The 21,813-nt window shown below is 54.2% G+C and overlaps 7 protein-coding genes across 7 annotated transcripts; 4 read left to right on the top strand and 3 right to left on the bottom strand.

Moving 5' to 3' along the window:
- Positions 1-71: 71 nt before the first annotated feature.
- SODALDRAFT_347736 (kynureninase) lies at positions 72-2,061 on the top strand. Its single transcript, XM_028613317.1, has 3 exons — positions 72-449; positions 560-990; positions 1,100-2,061. Exons 1-3 carry the CDS (start codon positions 263-265, stop codon positions 2,015-2,017), a joined length of 1,536 nt encoding a protein of 511 aa, XP_028470678.1. The 5' UTR covers positions 72-262; the 3' UTR covers positions 2,018-2,061.
- A 556-nt stretch (positions 2,062-2,617) lies between these two features.
- SODALDRAFT_392278 (3-ketosteroid dehydrogenase) lies at positions 2,618-4,571 on the top strand (the record flags this gene model as incomplete). Its single annotated transcript, XM_028615255.1, has 2 exons — positions 2,618-2,698; positions 2,774-4,571. 2 exons carry the CDS (start codon positions 2,618-2,620, stop codon positions 4,445-4,447), a joined length of 1,755 nt encoding a protein of 584 aa, XP_028470677.1. The 3' UTR covers positions 4,448-4,571.
- A 5,531-nt stretch (positions 4,572-10,102) lies between these two features.
- On the top strand, positions 10,103-11,885 carry SODALDRAFT_268833 (hypothetical protein; the record flags this gene model as incomplete). Its single annotated transcript, XM_028607626.1, has 3 exons — positions 10,103-10,449; positions 10,548-11,496; positions 11,766-11,885. 3 exons carry the CDS (start codon positions 10,103-10,105, stop codon positions 11,883-11,885), a joined length of 1,416 nt encoding a protein of 471 aa, XP_028470676.1.
- Positions 11,715-12,535, top strand: SODALDRAFT_25535 (hypothetical protein). Its single transcript, XM_028607435.1, has 2 exons — positions 11,715-11,970; positions 12,133-12,535. Exons 1-2 carry the CDS (start codon positions 11,863-11,865, stop codon positions 12,442-12,444), a joined length of 420 nt encoding a protein of 139 aa, XP_028470675.1. The 5' UTR covers positions 11,715-11,862; the 3' UTR covers positions 12,445-12,535.
- Positions 12,536-12,626: 91 nt separating this feature from the next.
- SODALDRAFT_266998 (Actin/actin-like protein) lies at positions 12,627-14,135 on the bottom strand (the record flags this gene model as incomplete). Its single annotated transcript, XM_028607523.1, has 2 exons — positions 12,627-13,588; positions 13,685-14,135. 2 exons carry the CDS (start codon positions 14,133-14,135, stop codon positions 12,627-12,629), a joined length of 1,413 nt encoding a protein of 470 aa, XP_028470674.1.
- Positions 14,136-17,719: 3,584 nt separating this feature from the next.
- Positions 17,720-20,546, bottom strand: SODALDRAFT_342122 (hypothetical protein). Its single transcript, XM_028613072.1, has 5 exons — positions 20,304-20,546; positions 19,943-20,201; positions 18,804-19,829; positions 18,591-18,691; positions 17,720-18,508 (listed from the first exon to the last, which is right to left on the bottom strand). The coding sequence occupies exons 1-5, from the start codon at positions 20,350-20,352 to the stop codon at positions 17,988-17,990; spliced, it is 1,956 nt and encodes a 651-aa protein (XP_028470673.1). The 5' UTR covers positions 20,353-20,546; the 3' UTR covers positions 17,720-17,987.
- Positions 20,526-21,424, bottom strand: SODALDRAFT_355058 (hypothetical protein; the record flags this gene model as incomplete). The annotated part of the gene is made up of 4 exons (XM_028613779.1): positions 20,526-20,687; positions 20,770-20,852; positions 20,896-21,262; positions 21,350-21,424. 4 exons carry the CDS (start codon positions 21,422-21,424, stop codon positions 20,526-20,528), a joined length of 687 nt encoding a protein of 228 aa, XP_028470672.1.
- Positions 21,425-21,813: the final 389 nt, after the last annotated feature.

Here is a 21,813-nt window from a genome sequence, read left to right as displayed (position 1 = left end):
GTACAAAGGCACTGGACAGCCCCCCTCCCAGGAGGGAGAGGTTAAAATTTATGTGTTGATGACAGATTGGAGTTACTGGACATTCACGAACAGCTTCACGAGGACTATCGGCGGTTCTCACTTCTATTTACAAAACACACCACACTCGTATGGTCGGCCCAGTATTTAATAGCCCACACTTTGCACCTCACATTTCGCACTTCAGTCTTCACACACACACACACACACACACACACACACACACACACAGTGACTACACACCATGGAGACGAGCAACTTTGTCAGCCAGCTCCGATCCGGGGCCCGCGCCAAGTTCCCAGCACATGCCAACTCTCTGGAATATGCACGGAAACTCGATGAACAAGACCCTCTTAAGCACCTACGTGAGGAGTACACTTTGCCCACCAGGGGCTCTCTGAGGAAAAGACATCTCAACGGCACCTTGCCAGGTAGGTCCCTGACTTCATGCTCCTATGGTCCATGCTACTCTATGAAATTCCGGGACTGCCATACGGTCACAACTTACAAGTGAAAGTTGATGCTGACAGAAGTCCTTTAGACGGCACCCGTGTAGCCAGCCTCGACCAAACTGCTCAAGCTGAGAGCAACACAAATGGTTGCGGAAATGGCACAAACGGCACAAACGGCCATGCCGACGATGACGACAAGCCGTGCATCTACTTCTGCGGCAACTCCCTCGGCGTACAGCCCAAGGCCGTGCGGCGCTACGTCAACGCCCAGCTCGAGACCTGGGCATCCATCGGAGTGAACGGCCATTTCCAGTCCCTCGGATCGCCCCTCGTGCCCTGGCAGGACATGGCCGAGGACTGCGCCAGGCGAAGCGCCGCCATCGTGGGCGCTCTACCCTCCGAGGTCGTCATCATGAACACCCTCACCGCGAACCTGCATCTCCTCATGGCGAGCTTCTACCGGCCCACCGAGAAGAGGCACAAGATCATCCTCGAATGGCGGCCTTTTCCCAGCGACTGGGTGAGTAAAGAACTCGCATCCTCCCCCTGGCCCCCACGCAGTGGCAGCACTGCAATCTGCACCGGCAAATGTGCACCCGTCAGGTTCTAACTCCCTACCATTTGATCAGTACGCAATCGAGTCGCAGGTTCAATGGCATGGGCTAGATCCGACCAAGTCAATGGTGACCATCCAGCCAGACGAAGACTTCTACATCTCCACCGATACCATCTTGTGGACCATCGACGAGCACGCCGAAGAAACGGCCCTCCTCCTTCTCCCAGGCATCCAGTATTACACCGGCCAGTTGTTCGACATGGAGCGCATCACCAAGTACGCGCGAGACCGAGGCGTCGTCGTGGGCTGGGACCTAGCCCACGCGGCCGGCAACGTCGAACTGCGGCTGCACGACTGGGACGTCGACTTCGCCGCATGGTGCACGTACAAGTACCAAAACGCCGGGCCGGGGGCCATCGCCGGCGCCTTCGTGCACGAGCGGCACGGCCGGGTCGAGGTCGAGGTCGGCGCGGAAGATGCATGTGGCCGGCCTGTATTCCGCCACAGGTTGACAGGCTGGTACGGCGGCGACAAGTCGGTGCGGTTCAACATGGACAACAAGTTCCTGCCCACCCCCGGCGCGGGGGGCTTCCAGCTGTCCAACCCCTCGGCCATCGACCTGGCGGCCCTGTCCGGCGCGCTATCCGTGTTCGACAAGACCGACATGGCGGCCCTGCGGTCCAAGGCGCTGGTGTTGACGGCCTATGCGGAGCACCTTCTCGACGGCATATTCGCTGACCAGCCGGCCGACGACGGCAAGGCGCCGGTGTTCAGGATCATCACCCCGCGCGATCCATTGCAGCGAGGCACCCAGCTCAGCGTCCTTTTGAGAGACGGTTTGTTGGACCAGGTTGGTGGGGCGTTGGAGGAAGCCGGAATTGTCTGTGACAGGAGGAAACCGGGCGTGATCCGCGTTGCCCCTGTGCCTATGTACTGTACTTTTGAGGACGTTTGGACGTTTATGGACGTGCTGAGGAAGTCTGTAGCTTAGAAGAAAATAGAGATAGAGAAATAATTACGCATAATTACGCGGAGACCGGAGTTGATGACCCCTAATGTCGGCACGGGCCGGTTGTCATGTCATAGAGTGTAAGCAGCAACAAATATTGCAGTGAAGAATCTGGAAATGGGATAACTGGGGAACTGGGGAAGATGTGGAGTAGCTAGGTGAAAGAAGTTGCCCGGATATAAGAGAGGCGGCATCCCAGTGGAGAGGATATTGCTCGCCGGGACACATCCTCACGATATCCATGAGCACAGCAGCCCCCGAGAGACCACTAACACCGGCACAACCCGTCACCGGAGACCTTTCCACTTCCGCACAAGGCGAAGGACAAGTTGAGATAAACCTGGAAAGTTCTACCTTGGGCTCCGTAGCAATTAGAGAGATTAAGTTGCAGGTGATGCTTCCGAATATGTCGGCTAACCCTTGGATATCGATACCCGCGACACCTTTTGCGGGGCGGCAAAGCTGCAATGACTAGAGTCTAGATCCACATCATCATCAGGACTTTATGCTTTTGAAGTTCATATCTCATGTGAGCTTTCATGGCTCCTCCAGGTTCCTTTCTCTTGCCAATAACCTGAAGCCATGTCGTCATTTCGAAGAAAAAGCCTCCGGATCACCCTGGGGGTGGTCTCCGCGGCGGCTGGCGCCAGCCTGATATCCAGAGTATCACGGAACAATGCAAAGCTCAAGGAAACCCCAGAGCCGGCATTGCCCAGCAGCAACGGCGGTGTCATCAAGACCGACGTTCTCATCATCGGCTCCGGTGGCGCGGGCCTCACCGCCGCACTACGGGCCAAATCCCTCAGGCTCAACCCCCTTGTGATCGAGAAGAGCCCCAAGATCGGAGGCACGACCTGCTACTCCGGCTCGGGTCTTTGGATCCCCAACACCCACCTCCACGCCGATCCCCGGGACAGCACCGAAAAGGCGTTGACCTACCTCGAGACCATTGTTGGAGACGCCGGCCCTGTCTCCTCGCGCGAGAGAAAGCTGGCCTTCCTCGAGAAAGGACCCCAGATGGTCAGGTGGCTCGAGGAAGCCGGTTACAAATGGGCCGTCACCCCGGGGTACCCGGACTACTTCCCGCATCAGCCCGGCAGCCAGGTGGGAGGGCGCACGATTGAGGCGGCCATGTGGGACGCCAACCTCCTCGGATCGTGGAAGGACAAGCTCAACATTAACCCCGTCCGCGCCCCGCTGCCCCTCTACACGTACGAACTGTCCAAGATCGTCCGCGCCAAGTGCTCCTGGGACGGCATGATGACCGCCTTCAAGGTCTGGGGGGTCCGCCTGTACCCGAACCGGTTCCTGGGCAGCGACCCCGTCTGCCTGGGCGTGTCGATGATCGGCCAGTTGATCTACCTCAACGTGCAGCAGGGGACGCCCATCTGGACCGAAACCGCGCTGAAGGAGCTCACCACGGACGAGCAAGGACGGGTGACGGGCGCCATCATCGAGAGGCAAGGCCAGCAGCAGCAGCAGCAGATCACGGTCGAGGCGTCCAAGGGGGTGATCCTCGCCGCGGGCGGGTTCGCGCGGAACGACGCCATGCGGAAAGCGTACCAAGCACCGCCCATCACCGCCGACTGGACCTCCGCCTGCCCCACCGACCAGGGCGACGCCATCACGGCCGCCACGGCGAAACCGGTCGGCGCGGCCACGGCCCTGATGGACTCGGCGTGGTGGGGCGCCTCGATGTGGGACCCGACCACCAAGCAGGGCATGTGGTGCCTGTACGACCGCGGGCTCCCGCACTCCGTCATCGTCGACCAGGAGGGCCGGCGGTACGTGAACGAGTCGCAGAACTACAACGCCCTGGGCACCGCCATCTGGAACCGCCACAGGGAGAACCCAGCCATCCCGTCCTACCTTGTCCTCGACTCGAACCACCGCGACCGCTACGTCTTCGCCGGCCGCTACATGCCCGGCAAGGAGATCCCGCAGCAGGACATCGACTCCGGCTTCGTCACCAAGGCCGACACGCTGCCTGAACTGGCGTCCAAGCTGGGAATCCCAGCCGAGGGGCTCAAGGCGACTGTGGAGCGGTTCAACGGGTTTGTCGACAAGGGCGTGGATGAGGACTTCCGGAGGGGGGAGAGCCCCTACGACGCGTTCCTGGGAGATCCGGCGTACGGGAAGAACCGGAACCTGGGGAAGATCGAGAAGGGTCCGTTTTACGCCGTCAAGGTCTGGCCTGGTGACCTGGGGACCAAGGGCGGCATATTGACGGATGAGCATGCCCGTGCCGTGAGGGAATCGGGCGAGGGGCAGTACGAGGTGATCAAGGGTCTGTACGCCGTGGGCAACTCATCGGCTAGTGTCATGGGGAGGACGTACGCTGGTGCGGGATCGACGCTGGGGCCGGGTTTGACGTTTGCTTATATTGCCGCCGAAGACTGCGCGAAGCAGTAGCAGCGGTCGCCGGGGTCGGGGAAGACTGTGGAGTGTAAGAATTCAAGAGCTCATAGTTGAGCTCTGGGCCATGGGCTACCTTGTTTACTTTTAAGACTCGTGAGAAATGAGTACGATTACAGGCAGCGCATCAGACATAATATTAATACTGTACACGTTTTACAGGAAACATTGAAATCACAGCTCGAGAATCATGGATACCAAAAATATACTCACGAATGAACGAAGCGGTCCTACAGACCGACAACAACTCATACATTCCTTTCACGTCTTTCTCACCCCATTCCAGTCCAATATTCCCGTCTTCCACCACAACATATCTCCCAACGATTGCCCCAACACCCCTTGACCGTCTGTTTATTTGCCTTTGCCCTATATTGTTCAGTGTTGGAATATGCCAACCTCTTGACCACTCGACCCCAACTCCTAGGCTTCTCGACCCCTGAAGGCTGACCTCCCCTACGCCAACGGGAACGCCCGAACATGGAACAGCACTTACGCAGCTACAGCAAGAGCATCCTTGGCTGAATTCTAGTTAGCCTTGACATTGGAGAGAATCAGGGGGGATGGCCTCGAGAATGATCAGATCTCACCAGTTGTTGCAAGAGCAGGAAGTGCATCCGCAGTTGGCATTAGGATCCATATTGTTCAAAAGGTATCGATTTCGCTCGGTATGGGGTTTGGAAGTTATATTATGGCAGTATGGTGGGAGCAAGAGTATTCGATGTTGGAATGTGTAGGGAGATGCCAGCATCAATGACACCTTGACGGATGAGGTATAAGGAATTATATAACTACGCCACGTATTTGAGGGGGCACCTCAACGGCATCATGATTGCTTCAGGATTACGACGTATGTCTCGTAATCTCCCAGATAACAAGGAACTAGAGTGCAAAGGTTGGAGGTCTTACACCTTCCAACTCGCCTGAGATGCTGGGCACTCGGCCTGAAATTATCCCGACATTATCAAGTTACTCGAACCCTTTACCTCGGAATATATATATATATATATATATAAATAAAATAACAAAATAAGTGAGGGTGAGAGGGCTGGGGGACAACAAACCTTGACGATATTCGCAGAAACGCCTAAAGGTGGGAGAGGAGCGTATAGAAAGCTGACCATGACGGAGAAAGAGAATATGTTCAGCACGGCATGTGATGATGTGACTGCTGAACAAAGTGGTATCCTATGATCAAATCAAAACAACTCCACCCCATCTATATGCTCGCTACATACAATCAATCTCATCCCTCATAATCCCGTAGACGACACCTTCGTAGGCGCCCAATTCTGCAACCATTCCCGCGCCTTGTCAAGGTCGCCCGACGCAGCCTCGCAACCCGCAATGCACCACTCGAAATCCCACACATTCTCACTCGCCAGCATCTCCGCCAACCCGCGACGCCGCTGGCTCCCCTCGTCCACGCAAAAGTACATCGGCCGTTCCTTCCGCGGCACGCTCTCGACCAGCGGCTTGACCAGCGGCAGCACAGCCTGCGCACCCGTCGGCTTGGCCTCAAGCCCCCGGTTGGCCCTCCCCGTCCGACACCACTCGTTCCCGCACCACTTCCTCCCGCAACCCGTCATCAGCTGCGAGAGGTAGCGGCGCTCGATGCGACGGCGGAGCGCCTTGCCCTCGGGGTCGTGCATGCTGACGTAAAACGGGCCGAAACACAGCGAGCAGAGCCCCAGCTCGTTGCCGGGGCCCTGTCCCATGCGCGTGCCTTGGCCGACCGCCCCGCGCGCGCCGACGCCGTGCAGCGTGCGGCCGCAGTTGGTGTTGCGGCAGATCTCCGGCTTGCGCCGAGACGCCTTGTCGAGGTCGTGGTGTTTTAGGTGCGCCGCCATGTCCCTCATCCGGATGATCTTCCCGCAGAGGTGGCAGTCGGTGGTGCGGGCGCCGTCGGCGACCTCGTGGGCCGTGAGCCCGGACAGGAGCACTTCGGCGGACGGGTGGAGCGGGTCGCCCTCCTGGGGCACCTCGAGGTGGCAGAACTGGCACAGGATCGGCTTGCCGGGACAGACGCTCGTCCTGTGGAGCGCCAGTTCGATGAGCGAAGGAGTCTTCACGTCGCACGACGGGCATTGCTTCTCCGTGTGACGCACATCGGAGTGTTTGGCCTTGCTGGACGGTGAATCGCCGAATTCGTCGTCGAGAGGGCAGTGCCAGTGCGCTTCCCATTCGGGTGACGCCTTGTGGAAAACGGATCGACACCGAGGGCAAACGACATTGTTGCGGAGGCAGAAGTTTTGGTGCAGGACCATGGTGCGCTTTGGAACCCACTTCAAGCAGTTTTTGCATTGCTCTTCGTCGGGCGAGTGTTCTCCTTCGGCTTCCGCAGCAATTTTATGTGTGTTGTCGGAAGGTGGAACGTCGGAAGGGGGAACAGGCCCGGAATGCACGCGTAGGGAGTAAGGCATGGCAGTTGCGTCGTTCGATTGGTTCGGAGGCGAGTAGGCGTGAACGGAGATGAAGAGCTTTTCGGCGCCCTCGAGTTCGACGTTCGTCGGCTGGATGACGACGGATTTGGTCCCGCCTCGGGCGAGCGAAAAGTTTCCAAAGACGTGTTCTGAAATGCGAGGAAGACTGCGCTGTCGTGTCGACCACGGGCTGACCAACAGATCCAGCGATTCTGGGGGGTCAACGCCAGAGAGCTCGATGGTCAAGGGAGTGGACCGGTTCCACGAGGGCAGCTCGTAGTCCACGTATTCACCGGGCACCACCTGCCCCTCGACCGGTTTCCAGATGTCAATCTCCCCGCCTCTTGAGCTACTATTACTACTACCATGGGCCGAACCGGGTTGCGACTTGGCCATGATCTGGCGGAGCGTCTCACGCGCCTGCTCTTCATTGAGGGCTTCGATGTCGACCTCGAGGTCGGTGTCTACGACGCAGATCCCGTCGCCTTCGGGTAAGAACTTGTCGACAAGGAACTTGAACAGCTCGCCCTTGACACCACGGACGGAGAGGACGGCGTCTTTGGATAATGTCGTGAAGCTCTCCCGAAGCTGACGCTCGAGGAGCGACTTCCAGTCGTCCGGGTTATAGCCGGCCTCAAGGGGCCGTAGACGAACGTAGGTACCCTTTGCGAGCTGTTTCGCGTGGACGATGACGCGGGGCGGAGACGGGTCGCGTTGTTGGGGCTTGCCATCCCGTGTCTCGGAATCGGTCTGGGATTCGGTCTGGGATTCGGTCTCGGAGACAAAGTCGGACGGCGAAATGCCCAAAGCTTCCAACAGATAAGGGGACAAAGCCACCCCGCCCTCGTCGGCCGAGAATTCGCGGATACCGGCGTGCACGACGTTGCCATTTGCTTGGTTGACCAGTCGGAACATCAAAGGGTTCGGTAGCTGGGCCGTCTCCCGGTAAGAGGCCTGACTCTGGGAAGCGTAAGGATTGAAGGGGTCATGGGAGGTAAAGGTCGCATGCGTATGGGAGACGGAAGGGGTCGAAGATGAAGCGAGGAGCTGTTCCAGGGCAGACTGAGGGAGGAGGATCTTGTCGCCACGCAGGTCTCTTGATGCGACTTGTTCCGGGGGGACGACGGCGAAGTGGGAGGACCACTGGAGTTGAGATTCGGTATCATGCATGGTCAGGATATGTACGGAGTATTCCCCTGTGTCAGACGACTGGAGACTCGGGATGTCCTATGTATAGCTTATGCAGAACGACCGGGGGAGGAATGGCGAAGGAGACGACGCGGGGCGGGCAAGGAGTTTATGGACGATGGAGGGGTCGTCTCTCGAGGTTCGACATGACCAGAGGCGTCGTAAAAATAGTAGGAACGTAGGAAGAAATATGGACGGGAGAAGCTGCGAAATCTAAGCGGCGTCAGAAGGCTATCGTGGTTGCATGGTCGCATGGTCGCATGGTTGGGGGGTTTAAGTGAGTTGGTTAAGAGGAGAAGAAATCGAGGGAGGATGAATCAGCTTGGTGATGCCTGCTAGGTGCTTCGGCTTCCTTCTATGGTCTGACATGACGTATCCGTAGAGGGGTCATCTTCCCGTTGAGTACCTAGATTAGTCAGAAGGACCGTTTTCAAGCCACGAAACGGTAGCCACTGGCGAACGAGGAGGGAGAACGAACAACCAATGATAGAGCCTGGGTTTAATAAGCTAGCGCCACATAGTGGGATGGGTGGAACAGGCTGCAGCTGCATTTGCGTTTGCACGTGGGATGGCGCAGTGGGATTGTGTACGAAGAAGGTACTTAGAGGTTCAAACTCTGTACCTTAGTCGTTGGAGATGCTGTATAAGGTACCTACCTTAAGGTACCCGTACGGATGCGAAGAGACTACCTACAGGTAATTACTCTCCAACAGACTGGAGCATCGGCACTGCTGCTAGCTTTTCGGTTATGATCTCTTTCATCTTACAGATCTAATATGTGCTAACGTGTCAATACGCTCCGGATCAGCACGTCCGAATACGCGAAATAGCCTCTTGTACGGAGCACATATGTACTTCAAATGAGCTTGACCCTATGGCTCAGCGGACTACGAGTCCCCGAGACAAAGACCTCCCACTTCTGCGATAGTCAGCCCCCACATTCGTACTACCTGTGATACCTTACCTTAAGGTACCTTACACAAAGTACTCTACCTTATATATTCCGTGCAAGTAAGTACCTGGTTCACTGTCGATGCGGAGTACATTACGGTAGTCAGTACCTTAGTCAGTACCTTAAGCTTCCCCCACTGTCTGCCTCGCTTCTCATCCAGGTCCGTACTCGTAGTGTACAACAACCGCCCCTAAATCCCCGGAGTCAAACAACCCACTCGCCGAGGACCAAGCGGTCAAACACGACAACAAACCACCAAAAGCCCGGCCAAGCCCTGCCGGATCAACCTGGAAATTAAGGAACGGCGACCCGACGCTAACTGTGACTTGCCCCTTCCAGGTAAAGTCTAGACAACTTGTCGCCGTGCGGGATGCCCGATGCCCATGCCATGCCATGCAGGGAATGGTGTCCACGGAATCGGCGGCTAATATGGTCATGTAACGATTATCTCCAAGCGGGCCTCTATTGGAGAGGCCAGAGGAAGGACAAGCACGCATAGCATAAAAGTAGGTACGGATAATAAGAGGTCGAATACCTGACATGATTGCGAGTCTCGTCCTAGGTATCCCAGCCAGCGGCCAGCGCATCCATTCTCCGAAACTCCCATCGCCATCCCACGCACCCCCATCACCATCAGCACACCACCACACCACCATTTGCTTTTAAGGGTTCTTCTACTCTGCGTGGCCTGCAGCTTCCCATTCAGCATCACCCATCCATCTTCCGTCCTCTTGTCCCCTACAGTAGGTATGTGATATGTCCTGCATTCAAAATCCAGCTCTGTCCCATCCGCGACCGTAATGCTACCTTGTCCCATCCCACGACCTTCAACACTCCTATACACGTCGCCACAGCCAACCAACCCTTTCTAATGCTCGTCCGCCGTCGCTGACATACAACGACTTTAGCTAGCCAATATTGATCATCTCTCCATTACAACGACGAAGAAATACCGACATCGTCGTCGACTTGTCATCAGCCTGCCTGTAGCTCTTAGACCTTTATCTGATCGCCAAGTCCCGACGCGCCATCAATCCCTCATCCCTCATCCCCCATCCCCCGTCACGTCGCCCGTCACGTCGCCGTAACATGCACCAGGCCGTCGACAACCTCCCGAACGCGTCGCATGTCGAAAACACAAAGTTCCTCGATACTCCTGATCTCTGTCCCGATGCTGCTGCTCCCATCTCCCTCCTAGACTTCCTGTCAAACCATGTCGTCCTCTGCCGCACTGTTCCTCATTTATTTGCCTACGACCGCTTGAATCTCGCCGCAACGAACCGCTCTTTCCGCCACCTTATCCTCGATAGCCCCGGCGTATTCCGCCATCTCGACCTCACACACGTCCGCGCTGCCCGCTGCGACGTTGACAGTGTCGATCACGGCAACGAGACCTGGCGCAACGCCCAGCTCAATGACTTTTTGACCGAAGATGAGTATGTTTTTTTTTTCTTTTCTTTTTCTTACGGTGATCTACCACTTCCATACCTCGGATATACAAGCTAACCCTCTCCTCTCCCCTCGCCCACAACAGCTTCTACTCTGGCCCCTTGAGAGGAATCTTTGCCAGCCTCCAACGCAGTAACCTCCTCGCCGACGTCCAAACCCTCATCCTCGATGGCCTCTCCGTGACCTCCGAGCTCTGCCACGAGCTTATCCTCGATCCGAAATACAACATCCGCGTCCTCTCGCTTCGCGATACAAAGAACCTCAACGAACGTAAGCTCTGCCGGACCTTGCAATATGCCTGCCGTCCTTCGCGGCCCAAGAACACCCCTCGCCTAAAGGCGCTGTACGTCTTCGGGTCCTCGCAACCCGCTCTACACCCGGAGGACACGCAGGAAGAGTGGTACCAAAAGAAGGGCAAGATCATCACCCGGCCCATCGGCGCCGAATGGGCAGACGCCCTGGTCGACTGCCACGGCATCATTGCGTTCGACACCCTGCCCTGCCAGGGCCCGCGCCACATCAACTCGCCCGCCTACGGCAAGGTGCCGCACCTTCACGCCGCCCCGCCGCCGCCGCCGCCGTCGTCGTCGTCGTCCGGGGCGCGGACCCCCCAATGGGCGGTCGCCAGCTACGCCCTACCCGGCTGTGCAGGCTGCGGCGCCGCCCCGGAGGGTCTCATAACCGCGACGAGGACCCCGAGGGCCGAACTGCCCCTCCTCTCCCCGCCGCCCCTGTTCGCATCTTCGCTCCAAGCCGCGGCGACCCCCAACACGCCGTGCAGCAGCAGCAGCGGCGGCGGCGCGTCATCGTCATTCGTGGCCCGTTGCAGCGACTGCATCCGCGACCGGTACTGTTTCAGTTGCTCTTCCTGGTGGTGCGAGGACTGCTACGCCCCGCCCACGGAACCGTCCCATCCCACCACCGCACTCTCGCTGGCGCCCTCGGACGTCGTCGTCGTCAACCCGCAAGGCGACGCCTGGGTGCAGCAGCACGAAGAAGAGTCCCGAGCGGCGGCTGCTCGCGCTAAACCCAAGGTACGAAACGGCCTCTGCTATCCGTCCTGTCCCTCGACCGTGGCAGCCGGGCCTGTCCGGGCTTCGTAAGGTGGCAAAGCTCGGCGTGCTTTCTTTGTCTTGCGAAGAGACTTTTGTAGGCGCTCGAACGTTGGTGTCCCCAGCGAGTGCACGCGCCCAAACGGCTGTCATCTGCTCTTTTTGCTGCCCCCCTTTTTTTTTTTCTTCCCCCCCCCCCCATCCGAACCCTCCGTCTCGGCAACATGCTGATGAGAATACTTCTTTTTCAGGCGCGGATGCTCAAGAGTTGCTGGGAATGCGGCAGCAATGTGAGTTTTTGCGTCTCCCCTCGTCATCGTCACCTCGGCATCGTCGGAACTGCTGCTGATGGATGGATCCCAGTGCCATGATTGCATTGAAAAGACGCAACGGCTCTGCCGGGGCTGCTGCGGAGGATACTGCATCATCCACAACGAAGGATCAACTGCCACTTTCGTGAGTCCCTGTCGCTGTTCTCCGTCCCTTGGTGTCGTGTAGCAAATTTCGGACTGCTGTCGCTGACTGGTTTCGCAGTGTGATTGTACGGCACCCCTTTTCCCAGCTTAAGCGTGAACAACTCTTAAGTTTTCTTCTTGTCTGAACTGACCTCTTTTGTAGGGTGCTCATGCCGCGGACGGTTCCTCCGCCACCTGTGATTCTGAAGAGATACCCCCTTCCGTCGAGATTAGCATGTTTGAAACTCAGAGACCGAAAGGTGATGTGGCCATTGCTTTTTTTCATGCCCAACATCAATATCGACATATTTCCTTCCCTTCCCTTTTTTTTTCTTTTTTTCCCTCTCCTCTTGCGTTGGAACAGCCAACTCCTCTCAGAATTTTGTTTCGCCTCTCCCTGGAGATACTCACGGTGCCCCTGAGTTGTTCCGCACAATGGATTTGGCAAAGACGATTTTTTTCCGGGGTGGAATAGAGATACACCCGACGCACAATACCCCATATTAGAGATTATTCGTATTCACAAATCATTTGGGTGTCCGGCGCTGGGTGTTATGCATGCCGTTGAATCAAGTCGACCATTGGTCGCTCAAGAATTCGTCGCTCGCCTTGATTTGACTCGTCTTGATCATTGTTTTCCTTGCTTCTGCTCGCCGTTCATTCGATGGGGAGACCGGACGCAAACTTGTGTGCGACCCAGTGTGCTCCATACTCGTCGTACTCCTGCTTGGTCACACACTGCCGGTCAAGGTCAGGGTGCCGGGCGAGCTTGGCGCCCCCCAGCCAGGTGCTCGTGACGGGATCAGCAGGGCGCGCGACGCGAACAATGCAATCGTCGGGAACCCTCTTCACCAGTTCCTTCTCCAGCCGTTCGATGAAGCCCTGGAAGGAGGCGTTGCCGCCCACGACGACAATGTTGGCCAGCAAGCCCGGCCACAGGCCGATGGGCAGCTCGTCGAGGGACTGCATGACGAGGTCGGCGAGGCCCGGCTGGCGGAGACCAATGTCAAAGGGGTTGAAGAGGAGCTCGGGCACGGTGAAGCGCTCGTTGCGTAGCGTGAGGAGGTCCTCGTGGTGGGCCTCGGCGGCGGCGGCGGCGGCGGCGGAGTAGACAGGGTGGGCGGCAGCCGAGTGCGGTCCCAGTTTTCTCGACTTTTTATGGGCGGCGGGGTCGTAGTCCCGGACGATGCCTTGGGAGCGGGTGTGGAAGTCGGGCAGGACGTAGTCTTTGGCGATGCCGCCGCCGGTCCGGTAGGCTTCCCGCTGTTCGCCGCGCGTGCCTTTCCAGGTCTGCTCGAGATCGCTGGCGAAGTCGAGGGAGACGTAGCACGCCTTCTCTTTGATCTCGTTGACGATGTAGACGTCGTTGCGCATGTCGTAGTGTCGGAGGGACAGCAGACGGGTAAGGTAGTTGGTCATGAGCTTGCCGCCGACTTCGAGGCGGCGGACGGCGGAGTGGAGGGGGCGGCCGTGGAGGAGCGGCATGACGGTGGTCTGGGAGTAGCCAGAATCGATGACGAGAACGATCTCTGCGGGGACCTTGGGGGTAGTGTCGGTGTCGGGATCTCGGGGGGTCTGAAGGAGGCCTTGGATGTCATGGTAGGCATTAAATGTGGAGCCTGGACAAGGGGAGTATGTGTTTGTTAGTCGAGAGTTCGAGACTCTTGGGGACAGAAAGGGATTGGATAAAGAGGCAGGGGGAAGGGGGGCAGAACCTATTGCACGGCAGTAGCTAGCAAAGCCATACTCCTCAAAGACTATCTGGTCGCAATTGGTCTGCAGCACAGGGAGAGAGTTGGGCTGCTCGGCGAGGAGCAGCCTCGTCTCTGAAGGGTCGCATTTCTGCGGGGCGTTCTCGCGGATGAATTCATGGTCCCAGATTTCCTTCTGGGCCTCCCAATTGACGATGTAGCCCTTCTCGACGGGACGGCGGAACTGGGTCTCGCCAAAGTCGGCACACGAGTCGAGATCCGAGGCGACGTAGAGCTTCTTGAGGCGATCTCGGGCGATGCAATTGGGGATGACGCGCGGGTTCTGGTCCGTGGTGACGTCGCCGTCGTCGTCGTCGGTCACGAATCCGGCTTTGAGAGTGTAGCCGCCGTTATCGAGGACGAGGGTTCTGGTGGGAGGTAATAGACCAGATGATTTGGATTTCCTACCGGCCATGGCGAGGAAGTAAAAGGGAAGGGAGGGGGAGGGGGGAGGATGCAGAGATGGAGATGAAGATGGGAAATCGATCGGAATACTACGGAGTACGAAATACGAAGTACCTAGGGTAAAGTCGAAGTACCTTCGGTACAACGGATATCCGTTTCGGTTGCGTGCTGACTAAGGTATAAATCGCACGAAGAGATATGTACCTCGATCCTATATATCTATACTTATCTCCCCTAGTTTTTCCTAATAGTTAGGTATCCCCGTAAAGTACCACGAACTTTACTTAGGTAGATAAATATATATATAAGGCCCCGTTTAATAATGCTTATAAGCTAGCAGAAAACTCCTAAGGAGTTATAAACATATATAAAAATGCTAAGCTAATGATATAAGCGCCCGTTTTATATGATATTTTTAGTATAACTGTATTTTTTATACTTTCCTCTATCCTCGAGGTACCACGCTAGGCAGGGGTGTCTTTTAGCATTCTATAGTAGTTTTTTTTACCAAGATAAGAGCATTTTACACGTAAAACCTTAGTAGCACCTAAAAGATGGTAATAAGTAGAGAAAAACCTATTAAGATAGGGTCTATGATTAGCCGCGCTATAGGTGACAGCGAGGCTAATGTTAAAGCTATTCGTTACCACGATAACGATATCCTCCTCTAAGACGACGATATTATCCCGGCACCCGGTATAATAGTATTAGTGATAGCTCTGTATTATATCCTAATCGTATACCCGCTAAATAGGTGTAGAAATACCCCTTGATGATAGCACGGTAATAATCCTGCTATTATATTAGGGATAATGGGCGACTTATTAATCGGATCTGGTATAGTCTTCTAGGACCTATTTAGACTTAGTTAGCGCGAGTTTTATTACCTAATAGAATAGGTAATATTAAACCGTATAATTAAAGAGACTAAGTACTATACGTCTTCGTAGAAGATTCTATTCTTCTTATATATTATCGGTTATAGCGTATCCCTGCGTAATATATACTACCGGTTTAAGATATCGTTAAATACGGGATCGCGTATCTTTAATAAGGTCCTAGGCGCGATATGTTAGCTTTATATCGAATACGTTAAATATCCTCTATTAGGATACGTATCACGATATATTAAACTATCGCCACGTAATAATTAGTCCAACAGTTATATCAGAGTAATCGATAGCACGTATATCGTAGTGTTTATACTACCTAGGTCGTAACGGCGGTTTTATAACTGGAAAGGGTAACTAATATAAAATATTCTCGCCGTAGTCGATTTTAACCTCTTATTTATATATATCCTAGCCGGTGCTAAGGGTAGTATAAACGACTCTTTATTACTTTGAGAGGCTTTTTCTAGGGGTACCTTTCACGTACCTAATAGGAGGTTCTACCTTATAGATAACGGGTTTAGTAATAATATTCGAGGTATTGTTACCCCGTTCGACGGTAAAAGGTACTACCTCTAGGATTTCTCTAAAATAGAATAGAGATAGCTATTCTTAAAGAAGCGGTTTAATCGCTTCCACGTAGGCTACCGAAGCGCTATTAAACGGGGTTTTAGGGTATGAATGAGGTCTTTTCGTATTATCGATAGGAAGACACCTAAGTATAGCCTTAGAAAGCAGATTAAGATTATATATACGGTAACAGGGATCTAGAACTTCGTTAGATCTATACGTACTATAACTATTCCTGTTAGTGGACTTACTAAGGAAGAGGAAGAGCGGCTGCTATAGCTGGCCACTGAGTGTGCTGATCGTAGTATTAGCAGAAAGGGTAGATTAGAGATACGATACTAAATATCTAAGATAATAGAGTAGTAGTGGTAGTAAAATAGAGGTTATTATTAAGGGAAAAAGGGTTTAATATATCGATATATTAAGTACTATACTAACCGCTATATCTATAGAAGTAGCGGATAAGATAAAGCTATACCCCGTACTAGTCCTTTTCAGGCAGGCGGTAACTAAAACTAGCTAATTAGAACTACTTAATTAGAATCTAGCTTTATAAGGCTATGCCTACCTTATCTACTATTATCGTCGTTACTACTACTATTATCACTATTATCTTTAATAACCGTTTTTTTTATAAAACTAAGCTACTTTAATAGTTCCTTTTTTCCCTCTTTATCTAATGTTTTAAATATAGTTATGGTATTAGGCTCTTAAGTAAAGTATTAGCTTACCTCAACTATACTTATAACACCGTCTAATTCGTCGCGAAAGGCATTCTAATAAGTAATAATAGTATTAGAGATAAGTATCGTGTTTTAACGAGCTAATAATATAACTAACCCGGCTATTATAGCTTTAGTAGGTAAGTTATCCTCCTTTCTACGGTGCCGCCGCATAGATATATTATTAAGTAGATCGTTACGAGGTACGGGGGAGTATATCCTTATACTACTACTATTAGAATCCTATTATTAACTAGGCCGAAGGCGCTTTTTCTTAGCTAGCTGCGGCATTAATACTACTTACTAACGCTTACGTTATTAATCCAGCTTATAAACATCCGCGATATCGTAGCCTATTATAGCAGTATTAGGCTATATAAGCTTTAAAAGACTCTTAATCTACTATAGCCCTCGGCGCTTTCGGATACGGCTATCGATATTGCCGAACTTAGCACCGAATACGTCCTACTACTCCTTTTTTATATCGATTATACCGGTCTTATCGTCGTAGTTATTTACTTTAGACTTACCGATAAGCGTTAGGGCCGCTCGTAGCTTTTTTTCGGTGTATTCGAGCTTCGCTAATATCGATCTAACTATTAGGTTAACCCCGGGGAATATCTCCTGTATATATAGTAAGATACCCGCTAGGGTAGCCTATTTCGCTAACTTCTTATTATTTGTCGCGAATACAGTATTATCGCAATAAGTAATAACTATCTACGTATATAGTTTACGCTTAAGGTTATCCTTCTATATTATACGTGAGGACTATTTCGATAATAAGGTATTAGCCTAGGGTATAGGGCGGCTCCGGGTATTAAGATTCCGACTATTTGTACTACTTTCGGATACCTTATTATCGCTAAAGATATTATCGGTGAGCGTGTCCTGTATAGCCGGCGTATCCTGCGTAGGCGTGAAATCCGTGGCCGGTATATCCTATATAGGCGTGAAATCAATGGATAGGGTGTCGACGCTATCCGGATCCGGTATATTATCTAAGGACCCTTTTATAACCTATTCGACACTAATATAATCTAGTCCCGATATATTAATATAGATAGTAGTTAATACGATATTCTCTAACCGTAAAAAGAAAGTTTTTTTTTATCTATAAGACTTTACCCCGTATTCTATAGAATCGGTTCGATATTCCCCCGAGGGATATTTTACTCATTATATAAAAAGATATATCGAGGGCACGGACTAGCGTTAAAATAGCGTCTTGGCTACGTTCATATCTTTTATAAAATCCTTAGGAGTTTTTCCGCCAGCTTGTGAGCGTTATCGAACAGGGCCTAACTTTCCGTACTTTAGTTGTGTTCTGATAAGATACTTGCCTCTACGGCTTGCCGTAGGTCAAACAACTAATAATAAGCTCGTCACCAAGACACGAACTTTGACAGACCATCGTCAACGAGAAGGCGTGAACTCCGTCAATGGATGCCCGGCCTTTTTTTTCTTCTTTTTTCTCGGATATAGCAAGGCGCTATGTAGCATCTCAGAAATATACAGACTGTAATTCCTCGGACAGCTCATAGTGTTCAAAATACACCCATCGCTATTCGCCACTCTCTCGTCTCTCATCCACCTCTCTCACAACTCATTCCCTTTCTCCGACTTCGTTTCTCTTCTCTCTCCCGCAGTCCACTACACAAAAGGACCAGTCTGGTTCCATCAAACCCGCGCAAGCATGAACAGCTCACCCTCGGCAGGCCGATCGCTCGCAACAAACAACCGCGAGTAAGCCCGGTCAAAGACAATCCCGCAAGGCCGGAAACACGTAAAGCTGGAGCAGCTCGACTCGTTCTCGCTCCAGAAGATATCCCTCGCGGCGGTGCGGCTGTTGGGCGGGTCGACGGGCTCGTACAGGCCCTGGCCGTTGCGGGTGTAGGGCACCTGGACGACCTTGTATCCCGTGGCCTGGGGCCGGTTCCAGGAGCCGTGGAAGGTGATGAAGAGGTTCTCGAAGTCGCGGTCGAAGGCGGCGTCCATCGGGGCCGTGTGGGCTTGGAAGCTCAGCCGGGCGGGCACGGAGCCGCGGCGGACGCAGTCGGCGTCGCTGAAGGTCGCGTTCGGGGCGAGGACGAATTGGTCGCCCGTTTGGAATTGGGCGTCCGTCAGCTGTTCGGCGCCGAAGATGGTGTGGCAGGTCGGGTAGCCGTACCAGTTTGGGTTCTCGACTGAGGGGTCTCCGACTGGTGGGGAAGAAGAGTGAACGACGTTAGTACGTGGCAAAATGTCGATGTCCTCAACTCGAGGGGTAAGCACATAACATACGATAGTTGAGTTCTTCGGCCGGGTTGTCGGCGTGAATGTCATAAGATTGACCGTTGACGGTGCGCTGGAACTGATCGGCTCCATTTTCGACCTCCCAGATGCTACAGGGTCGTTTGTCAACGGTCGTATTGGAAAGAAGGGGACAGAGAAAAGGGGACAACCAGAAGGGGACAGCAAGAAGGAGAGAACGAGAGTAACGCATCTTGTACGTACTGGCTATTACCATCAGCCGCCAGGGCCACACCATTCCGAAGACCGTACCCGAGAAGGTATCCCTGGGTATTATACCGGTACCCGCCCTGAGGCACGTCGCGCATGTCGAAGACCTTCACAATAGCGCGACCGACCGAAGGATCAATGGTAGGATGGTCGATGTTGTCATACGAGCCGAGGGAGATGACGAGAAGGTGAGGGTACGCAGGCGGGATAATGAGGGCGCGCGTGGGGTGACCACCCTGAATCATACCCGTGACGACAATGCGCTCGCTGCTGACGGTCTGGGCGACGGGGTCGTAGCTGTACTCGAAGGCGGTGGTCATGGAGGTGACGTACAGGGTCCTGCCGTCGGCGGTCAGGCCGATGCCGTGGTTCAGGGCCGCGTTGGAGATGAGGGTCTTGCTCGAGGCGAAGCAGCCGTCGGGGCCAAAGGTGTGCACGGTGACGCCGAGGCCGGACTCCACGACGAGGAGGTTGCCCCTGGTGTCGAGGACGATGCCGCGCGGGGTGCGGAGGTTGCCGGCGAGCTTGACGGCCCTCCAGCCGTTGGCGACGCCGAAGCCGGAGCGGAAACTGCTCACGCCGGGGCAGGAGCTGGGGACCGGGAGGGGGTCCGGGTCCGCCGGGTCGTCGGACGGGGTCGGGATGGGGATGGAGCTGGTCGATGCCGGGACCGAGCTGGTGGGAGGGGGTACGGTGGGGCAGGGGAACTCGATGTCTTCGAACCAGTCGTAAAAGTCGGGATGCTGGGCCTGGGAGAAGTCGGGAGACCAGCGTCCGTGGGCGTCATGGCGGCCGAAGGTGGTGTCGATGTCGTCGGGGTCGGTGACGGGGCTGGTGGAGTAGGCGAAGGCGAGAGTGTTCTCGCCGTTCGGGTCGAGGTCGATGGGGCCGGCGCCGGGCGGGGTCCAAGAGGTACAGCCCATGCACAGGGCGGTGGCAGTGAAGTGGGTTTCGTTGGTGCCGGAGCCCGGGAGGAAGAAGTAGGTGGCGTCGTAGTAGAGGGAAGGCAACGAGTAACCACTGTTCTTTGTTAGCAGAAAGTACATGTAAATAGGGGAAAGGGGCGGCGGTGGGGAAAAAAGAAAAAAAAAGCAAGAAAGCAAGAAAGAAAGCACGAGGTCCCATCATCTTACAAGGCTATGCGGGAAGAAACCTGAACGTCGTCACCGTTGGGCCAGACGACGGCCAAGGGGCTGTAGGTCATACTGCCACCCCATGATAGACCAGCCCAGCCGATGCTGTTGGGGGCTGTGATCTGGATCATGGCATCATAAGCGCCCTCGATGGCACCCTCGGCGATGGCGATGCCGTAGCGGATGCCGGCGGTGTTGGTGTAGCCGAGGAAGGTTCTCCCCTCGCCATCGGTGTAAGTGTAGGTGTCCTGGGCAGCGGCTGAGGCGATGATAGTACGAAGTTGACTAGTCAGCAACTTGGTCTCACGATTCACATGCACGTTTTGACAGAAGGGGGGAAGTAAAACCGGAGGAAACATACCAGAGCCTGCCAGGGCCACGGCACCGAGAAGAGCAGTTGACCAGTGCATGATGCGGATGCCGACAAGAGTCTACTGCGGACGGACTACTAACTAGGGGCAACAACGCAACGGCGACGAAGAGAGGGGTGGAGGATGGGAGGCGGCAAGCGGGAGGCGGGAGCCAGACCGGGACAGGGCATGTTTATGAGCACCATTGCCCATTGCCATTTCCAAGGGCCCGTTCAAGAATCAGGGGCTCCAGGTCGGCACTGCGTCATGGGCCATTCCAGTTGGGGTTTTGGGAGAATGGGGGCGTAACCCACCATCCACCGCGATCTACGATGGAACTGCAGGCATGTCAAGGGAGACAAGGCTCCGTAGCGACCAAAGGGGAAGTCGAGGGACTGTTGTGGACGAAGCAGGATGGAGTCGATGGACAGGATGCCGAAAGGGGTGGAGGTAGCGTGGCATTCCTCTTTTGCTTACTTGGTACAGCATCTGCACCTCTACCATGAGTCCATGACATGATATCCAAGGGCCCAAGGGGCAGTCAATCGGGGAGGCTGGAGCTGAGGTGACGGACGAATGGAGCGAGACTACACTACAACGTACAAGCCACAAGCCACAAGCATTGGGCGATGCGGATACGATAGTCGATGAGAGCCCGGGGCAGCCAAACCGGTAGAATGCTAAGACAACGAACATAACGGTGCGAGCCCGGGGAGGCTGACGGGTGACGGGTGACGGGTCCGCCAGGGGGAAAGCAAGCTCGTTCGAAGTGCGGCAGTTGGACACCATGGAGTGACATACCGTGGTACGGCAAAATGAAAAGGAATGGAACAAATCCACCAATGTGCTTCGACTCGGACAAAATAAAGACGACGACGATGGGGCGGAAGAAGAGGGGGTTTGGCTGGTAGGGTGGTGAGGTAGTATCGAGGTCGATTTTGGGTGAATCCCCCGGTCTTTTTGTCAAAACCTGTAGCGCCGTGGAGAACGGCCAGATAATAGCGATATACCTGGTATTATATCAGGTGAAGGATGCATTGAGGAGGCATGAATCAACCGTGAATAGACCCAATGTCCAAGATGGCAGATGGCAGACGGCACTGGACAGGACACCGAGGTGCAAAGGCTGCATGTGGCATATTTGAGTGAAACGGCCTTTGCTGTGAGACGGGGGACTGAGGACGACTGTAAATAAATGCGAACAGATAATGAGTGATGAACGTCTGGTTTTCCAACCTTGAAAAGTTGAACTACCCCGGACCTCGGACTCGGAGACTCTGCTTCCACCGGAAAAAAGGGGGCATTTCCCTTGGTGTGCTTATACTACCGGCTTATACTACCGGCTTATACTACCGCTCTTAAACCTCCCATTTCTCCATATTTTCTCTTTTCTCTCTTACTAACGTTCCATTTTATTGCCATTAAACACCACATCAACTTGTTTATTATTAATCATTGCACATGTGTTCTGCGGTGTTTGTACAAGCACAACACCGTCTTAACCCCTGCCCCTTTTTTACC

The sequence above is a fragment of the Sodiomyces alkalinus genome, assembly GCF_003711515.1.
Source record: "Sodiomyces alkalinus F11 unplaced genomic scaffold SODALscaffold_1, whole genome shotgun sequence".
NCBI classification, from domain to species: domain Eukaryota; kingdom Fungi; phylum Ascomycota; class Sordariomycetes; order Glomerellales; family Plectosphaerellaceae; genus Sodiomyces; species Sodiomyces alkalinus.
Note: the sequence above shows the minus strand (reverse complement) of the source record. Positions and strands in the feature narration are given on the sequence as shown.